This window comes from Cibotium barometz, chromosome 55, assembly GCF_041138505.1.
Source record: "Cibotium barometz isolate CiBa-2024 chromosome 55, ASM4113850v1, whole genome shotgun sequence".
Taxonomy (NCBI): domain Eukaryota; kingdom Viridiplantae; phylum Streptophyta; class Polypodiopsida; order Cyatheales; family Cibotiaceae; genus Cibotium; species Cibotium barometz.
This window is the reverse complement of record NC_141100.1, coordinates 4,429,521-4,437,921: the sequence shown is the minus strand read 5'-3', so window position 1 is coordinate 4,437,921 and position 8,401 is coordinate 4,429,521. Positions and strand designations below refer to the sequence as shown.

The following is an 8,401-nucleotide window of genomic DNA, read 5'->3' as shown; positions in this document are numbered from 1 at the left end:
TCGCATGCCACTAACCTGCATGTGCACATGCATAAATCTATAAATGGAATGGGTTAGATCCCACCCTTGTCATGCACAATGGTAGCATGAAATTTTCCGAGGCCCTTCCTTTACATGATGTGCATGCATGTCATTAGGTGGTTGTAGCAGGCTAACCAGTTCTCGGAAGTATATATGCAGCCACAGTGCAAGGAAGACTTGCGCTAGCAGTGAAGACATAATAGAGATATTTCATGCATGTAAGTATAGGGCTTATATTCAAATACACTGTTTGCCCCCCATAGAAGACCATGAGGTAATGAATGAAACAAGAATGCCAATAGTTAAGACCTCACACAATTGTCACAAAAGGTCAATTAAGAACCAGCTGGTATGTACAATGTGCATATAAATTGTTTTGCCTCTTGACTATGGGCAAGTTTATAGATCCTTGCATCATAAGACGTCCAATAGAGCAATGTCAAAGCAGCTTTCTTAGGCCCATTGTGGTAGCCTGAATCTCACAAGCTACAGGTGAAGCTTTGCAACCAAGTCCTCTACTGGGACTTTCGAAACATCCCTGCGATTGCCCAAGTCTGCAACATATCTACTTAGGCAATACATGCCTGCACTCACAGCAACCAACCCCCATGGTTCCGCCATCAGAAACCTAAGAGGAGAAGTGGCCACAGCTGCCAAAGGTGCTCCAAGGAAAGAACCTGCTTGCCCACTGGTCCCAATCATATTTCCATCAACAGTAAGAAGCCCCGTCTTGCAATACATTGCAAAATCTTCACAATTCTTCTGAAAGATGTGGTAGCAACCAAACCCATTTTCTAGAAGATAATTTGCACGATGGAGGACTGCCTCAGGTGGATCCGACAAGGCAAGAGTGCATGTTCCACCACGTGCTTTGACAAGGAAGACAGATGTGTTCTCCCCATATTCAAAGCGATAGAGGGGGTATCCACAAAGAAAACAATCAAGACAAGAAAGCAGAACCCCATTGCTGTCCCTGTTTAAACCACACTTTTGACAGGGGCTGTAAGCATGAGATGGAGATGAGCCAGCACTTGTTAAGAAGTTATCAAGGAAGGTGCCTGTGCCGAGTTCCTGACCTTCTCCTCTTGTAAAATGGATCACTTTCCCATCACCGACATAAATGCCTGCAATTATCAATCAAATGAATTTTCCTTTTAGAAAGGTCTTTGCAATAACTTTATGCCAAACCTACTAATAAGCAGAAAATAAACCACGACAATCAAGAGCAGTGACACACCAGCATCATCATCAGTGCAACATTTGTACAGAAATAATACCTGTTTAGGAACATTTGTCATACACCATGACCCCATCGTGAGCCCTTAGTCCACGGCCAGTCAGGCATGAGCTATGTAGGTCGGTCTCCGAGCCATACAGGTCAATCTGAAGTCATTCCTCTTAACCCACTTGGAGAACCCCATCAAATAAGAGTCAGTCATAGCTTAGGTTTGCATCACAAGCATTAGCAAGTAGATTGCATGCCTATGGGCCAGCCGAAAGGCCAACCCATGGCTACAGCATCTTGTAGCAACCTATTTAGGGGCTGTTTACAGCCCTGGACAGTGTTTAGAGCCAGCCGACAGCATTAGGAGCATCCTATGCTCCAGTTGGCCAGCTTATGTAGCAACCAGCAGCAAGTCAGGTTTGATTAAGGCAGTCGACCACCATAAAATGTTGGGCAATAAACATTTTATGTTACATAAAGTGAAGCGCTAGCATTTAATGCTACGATTGGCATTTTATTGTCCATCTAGAACAGGCCGACAGCCTTCAGCCCACCAACGAGTAGCTTATATCCATATATAAGCAAGCGCTTGGTCACAGCCATAAATCATTCATCATAAATCAAGTCAAGCAGAATTCAGTCACCACGACAGCATTCAGTCTCCTTCCTCTCCGGGGGAGGGGGGCTTCAATGGGTATTTGGGACTCAATACTGTGTCGTCTACTTACTCTTCTCTCTCCTTCTACTCAGTGAATGGATGCTAAAGATCTCACCAAAGTAAAGATTTAAAGAAGGCTTTGTTGTGCATTACCACGATCAACCTCAATGCATGTAACACCTTCACACCGGTTCAATGTTGGGAGAGTACTAGATTGCCGAGTTCTTCCTCCATGCCTCCTAAGGAACGAGCTCAATTAATAAAGCTTCTGAAGCCTCGTAAGTTCATGTTATATGCACATTATGTGTGCATATACTAGGAGGCTAACCCACATTAGGCTTGTGAGCATGGGAGCATGGGAACAAGCTCTAGTAGAGCATGGGTTAGGACTAACCTTAAGGGTTAAGGTTAGGGTTAGGCATCCAAGGGTCACACATGGGAGATGAAGAGTCAAGAGTCACTTGAGGACCCTCCTATATAATAGGGGCATGGGACACACTCAAGGTAGGGATGGCATCTTGATGTTATCTTGAGGCTAAGGCTATGTTATCTTGAGACTAGGTTATAATATGATATTCTCTTGTATAGAGGATTATATCTACTCACCTATCATTTCACACTATAGCTACATGCTATTGGATTAGAGTTATACCTCTTGATGGTATGGGACATCAAGGTAAAGGTATGATGTACTTCATTATAATTCATGTATGCATCCCTTGGGCTCGGGGATGGTCGAGTAGATGAGTTTATGCCTAATTTATGCATGTTTATGCATAACAATTATCGAGAGAGATCTTAGGGTTTTAACAGTGGTATCAGAGCAATCCCTAGTTAATTGTTGTTATTTTTTCTTTCTTATTACAATTTTTGGTATTTTTTGAAGTAAATTTTAATATTTACAAAATAAAAATATTTTTTTGTTGATGATTTGCACGTGGATCATTAGTATGGCGGTTGAAACGTGCGTTTCTTCTTTTCAATGGACGAATTGACGTTGCGGGAAAATTCTGTGAGTTTAATGCTATTTTTTCCTATTTTTGTGGTTTAAAATAAGCATTTTTTGTGGTTTAAAATAAGCATTAATGAAAATTTTTTCCAAAATACCACATATTTTATTGTGGATATTTTTGGTAGAATGAATTCCCTGATTTTCTACAGTTTTTAGGATTTTTATTTTATTTTTAAAAAAAATTAAAATATTTTTATAGTTAAAAATGATTTTTTATACATTTTTGCAAGTTTTTCCACGGGTATGCTATCAAATTTCTACCGAATTTCTGCTGAAATGCAGTAGGGGGTAGCATGTTGATGCATGGAGTGCTCTCCCATGCACGTAAAGTTCTTTTCCTCTCCCAAAATCCGGAGATTCTTTCTATTTCTCTCTCGCACCCGTGTGAGCACCTATTAGATGACATAATTTGCTTAAACATTAATCATAATTAATAATTGATTATGATTAAGTTTTTTTTAAATAAGGCTGAATCCTCTCTGTTAACAGAAAAGAGAGAAGGATGAGATGGTGTTGAGAGTAGGATTGAATGAGAAGAAGGGAAGGAGCGAGGAGAGAAGAGAGACCTCTCCCTCTCCATGGTTTTTCATTGTGCAGAGGAGAGGCTATGCTGCAGCCCGCCAGGCGAAAATCGCCTCCCCTTTAGGAAAAAAATTTTAAAGCTTTTTGTTTAAAGCTTTATTAAAGATTTTATTTATTAAAAAAAGTAAATTTTTTTTCCCAAAAAAACTTTTGAAATCTTTTTTTTTTTAAAAGCTTGGAAAAGCCTTAAAAATGAGAAAATATGAGATTTGAGAAAAAAAATTCTCTAGAATTTTCTGAAAATTATCTTCTTGAAAGCTCTTGGCTTTCCGCTTTCCTGAAATCTTTTGGCTTTTCATTTTCCAAGAAACCTTCTGGCTTTCCGAATTCCGGAAAATCTTTTGACCTTTCGGATTCTGAAAACTTTTGACCTTTCACATCCCAGATTTTTTTGGGTTTTCATTTTCCTAAAACTGTTGGCTTTCCGTATTCCAAGAAGACCATTGGGATTCCGAAATTTTTTGACCGTTCGTATTCTTATGCGTTTGGGGGTAAATTAAAAATTCCAAAAAATTCTTGAAAATTAGTGAAAAATTAGACAAAGGTTATTTTAAATTTCTGAAAAATGTGGGGTTGGTGTTTGGCATGTGCTGTGTCCATTCGGACACCCGTGACCATTCAAATTCTTTCAAAAATATATTTTTTGGTTCAGAAAATTAAAAAATTCATTAAAATTATAAATTTTCATTAGATTTGAGAGTTATCGAACGGAATTAGAAATTTCGTAAATGATGAGATTCTCAGAAAAATTAAGAATATTCTAGAAATTTTTTGTAGAAATCCAAGAAATTGGTATTTTTAAAATATCAATGGTATTTTGGCAAATCTAATTGCTAAAAAATTTCTGAAAAAATATAGGTTTGGAATGCCATAAGATAGGTTTAGTGAAATTCAAAATTATCGTATTTTAGGCCCTATAAAATTAGAAAAAAAATTTTAAAAAAAAAGAAAAAAATCATGATAATTCTTTTTCTCGAGAATTTTATATTTTCGAGCGTTATTTAATATTGAAGTAGGTTTTTTGGTGTTGACATTAGATAGATGCAAGTTATTCACATAGGTGAGGGGCGATGTGTATAAGGCCCGGGAACGATACCTCGTATTAGTAGTTATTTCAGTTTGGATTAATTCTAAACGATAATTTTATGATTTTTTACCATTGTTTAGCCATTCTTTTTGAACAAGTTCCTTAATTTCTTCAATGATGGCTATAATTTATGTTCAAAGTGTGTCTTGTCTTTCACACTTGTATTCCATGAGCAGATGTGAGTACATCGGACCGCCGATGAATACCTGGTTCCTGCTGTTATAATACCATGTTTTCCTACTTTATTCTTCCGAATGGTTTACAACAAGGAAATTACTTTGAGTATGAATTCCTTTGATCATCCGCAGTCTGATGGGCAAACAGAGTGTATGCATCATATTGTGGAGGATATGCTTCGTGCATGTCTCTGGAAAAGCATCAAATTGGAAAAAATATCTTCCAATGATGGAATTTGCCTATAACACTTTTAAATATACGGCTATTGGTTTAGTCCGTTTATGCTTATATATGGGTATCAACCCAGGGCACCTATTGATGTCGGTCTTAAGAACATCGAGCTTCATGCATCGAGGGATTTCTTGCATGATATGCAGGAAATGTTGACCGAAGCTCGGGATTCTATCAGGAGTGCTCAAGATAGGGTACGGTTCTATGCTGATAGAGGATGCTCAACTTGGTCTTTTGAACCAGGAGCGTTGGTTTATTTAAAAGTTCCTAAAGATTCTCAAACTTTGTCAAAAGAAAAATGCTCGAATTTATCTCCTAGATATTGTGGTCTATTTCGATTTATACATCGGATTGGCACAGTTGCGTATGAACTTAAACTACCTCCACATGTTAGAGTTCATCCAATCTTTTATATCAATAGATTGAAAGGAAAACTGGAAGGTGAGGATAACACAGTTACTCCTCAAGAACTCGTTGAAGTCGAAGAATTATCATATGTTTCACATGAACCTAATAAGGTACTTGAATTCCGGAAAAGGAAACTTTGTAGTTGACTAATCCCCGAGGTTAAAATTAGGTGGAAAGATAGGGAAATACAGGATTCGACTTGGAAGTCGGTTGAGATTGTTCAGCACAATTCTCCTTCTTTTCATTGCAAGAGTGCAATGTTTTGAGAGAGGGGAAGTATGTTATATGCACATTATGTGTGCATATACTAGGAGGCTAACCCACATTAGGCTTGTGAGCATAGGAGCATGGAAACAAGCTCTAGTAGAGCATGGGTTAGGCCTAACCTTAAGGGTTAAGGTTAGGGTCAGGCATCCAAGGGTCACACATGGGAGATGGAGAGTCAAGAGTCACTTGAGAGTCCTCCTATATAAAAGGAGCATGGGACACACTCAAAGTAGGGATGGCATCTTGATGTTATCTTGAGGCTAAGGCTATGTTATCTTGAGGCTAGGTTATGATATGATGTTCTCTTGGATAGAGGATTATATCTACTCATCTACCGTTTCACACTATAGCTACATGCTATTGGATTGGAGTTATACCTCTTGATGGTATAGGACATCAAGGTAAAGGTATGATGTACTTCATTATAATTCATGTGTGCATCCCTTGGGCTCGGGGGTGGTCGGGTGGATGAGTTTATGCCTGATTTATGCATGTTTATGCATAACAATTATCTAGAGAGATCTTAGGGTTTTAACAGTGCAGCAGGAAGATGGACGAAGTTGTCACCAATTAGACCCGAGAGATGGCTGCCACGTTGGCAGCAGCAGAGGTGGTTCAGATACTCTTTAGCTCTATTTGGTGTGTAAAGCTCTATTTGGTGTGTACGGCTTTGGCAGGTAACCGCTCTCTTGTGGTAGAAAGAGCACCTTAGGCACCACTTTGAGACTTCCTCAAATGACTACCGCAAGGTGGTCTTGAAGCAATTTATTCTCGTAGATTATGGGAATGGATTAAAGAAGCAGTGGGAGCATTTTATGAAGAAACATGGTGAATCAATAACTGACTATCTCGTTAGGACCGTCCAATGATCAAAGCAGGTTTAGTGATTTGTGGATGGATTGAAACCGTCTTTGCACGCAAACATTCGTGCACATCGACGCGTGATCTTTCAGATGGCAGTTCGTCTTGCTACAACCCTCGAGATGCGGGAGAGTTCCAAGTTTGGGACTCAATGGGACTCAACAACAATGACAACAGAAAGGCAAAGACAAGGGTAGGCAATCCAAGGCCAAGGATGGTAAGGACCAAGCAAGTGGGGGAGCCTCAATGACTCGCCTCACCCCTAAAGAGCGTTGCGCCAAGATGGTGCTGGACAATGCTTTTATTGTGACTCCTCCAAGCACATCGTGAAGAATTGTTCGAAGACCTTGGAGGAGCTATCTTAGGAGGAGGCTTATTTAGTACCGGAGGAGCAGTCCAAGAAGGCGGCTTCTTGAGAACTAGAGGTTGAGTGTGAAGGAGATGCATGTGTGCGCATCTCAACTTTTTTCATTTCTCAAGTTGAGCACACACACATGATGCTTCATTGCATCAGGCCACAGGTACGAAAAGAGGAAGTTTTCAGCCACGTCTTTGAGGGGGAGTCTTCACAATTGCCATTTGCACTCAATGGAGAATCTTTGGCTTCAGTGTCAGTCCCTTCAGTTTATGTGGTCGTTCAGGAGGACTCTTTGCATTGGGTGGAGTATCTTTAGTGTCTAATGTCATGGAGGCACCATAGGAGAACATGTCATCAGATTTGTCTTCGTCATTGAAGGATAGGCTGGTTGGTGTATCTTTGCAGTGCATAGATTTCTTCGAGACTGTACTGATAACAACCATGGTTTTGACTTTGGTGTATCAGCAGATGTATTACTTAGAGTATGTTCCACAAGACATGGATGGTTTAGACATACAAGTGCCGCGTAGTACTAATAGATACAAATTTGGTGCAACGTTTCTAAGGAGTATGGTTCTTGGTTCTGCTTTCTTCCTTCAAGGTGCATTGGAGATGGTGCAAGCAGTTCTTGTGCTCCATCTGAGCCGATGCATTATTGGCTAAAGTTTGGATAGCGGAGTTTTGCTCGCCCATTCTCTAGAGTGTTCTTCTCTTAGGCTACACCTCTTAGGCTACAGGAGGAACTCAGAGGTTTGCAATGTTTTTTCATGGACGGTTGGACAGACAAAGAGTGCTTAATCAAGTGGAAGTTGGTCATCCGTAGGTTTCTCCGGGGTCTTCGTGTTGATGCAGTGAGGACGGAATGTGAGCCTTCACAATGGACGGAAAGTGGTTTCGCAATGTTTAGGATCTTGGGTATCTTGGATGAGCTTTGCTTGGATCTTTTGCTTTTATGGAAGGGCACTTTATGTGGACATCGTGCAGTAGAGGACAGCTGCAATGCAAGTAGGGGAGAATGTGACATACCTACAAGTATGTAGGGCAAAGCCAGACATTAGATAGCAGCCGACAAGCAGAGTCAGACAACGCAGGTGACACGCGATAGGAATGATGTGGCAGCGGTGACGTAGCATTGATGCCCGACTGCTGGCCGACAGCTTTATAACTAGCTGACTAGGAGCATTAGTGCATATATATACGTGGGTAGCCAAACCATCATATTCATCTGCTTTCCTCTCACAGAGTGTTTCTCTATAGGCAAAGTGCTAGCCAGGAGTGAAAAGTAGGTCACAGGGCTATGATTTGATGTCTTCATTCTTAGCCACATCTTGTACTAGAATTTCAGTTGTATTACTTCTTTCTTGTACATAATACAAAGCAATAGTTTAGGACACGTGTGTGACATTTTTGGAGAGAGACCACTCCACTTTTGGAGTTGCATGCCTCTCTCATCTCTCTCTCTCTAGCTTTTTGGGAGGCGTGTAACCTACGTGCAAGTTTGCAAGCGTGGAGAA

At 40.3% G+C, this 8,401-nt stretch overlaps 1 protein-coding gene across 1 annotated transcript in view; it reads right to left on the bottom strand.

Annotated features, from left to right (window-relative positions):
- Positions 1-332: 332 nt before the first annotated feature.
- Positions 333-8,401, bottom strand: part of LOC147607271 (protein LEAD-SENSITIVE 1-like) — a 33,003-nt gene continuing 24,934 nt past the window's right edge. The window contains exon 2 of the mRNA XM_086790461.1: positions 333-1,145. Within this exon, the coding sequence (XP_086646587.1) occupies positions 508-1,145 (638 nt within the window). The 3' untranslated portion in view covers positions 333-507. The remainder of the gene's footprint in view (positions 1,146-8,401) is intronic.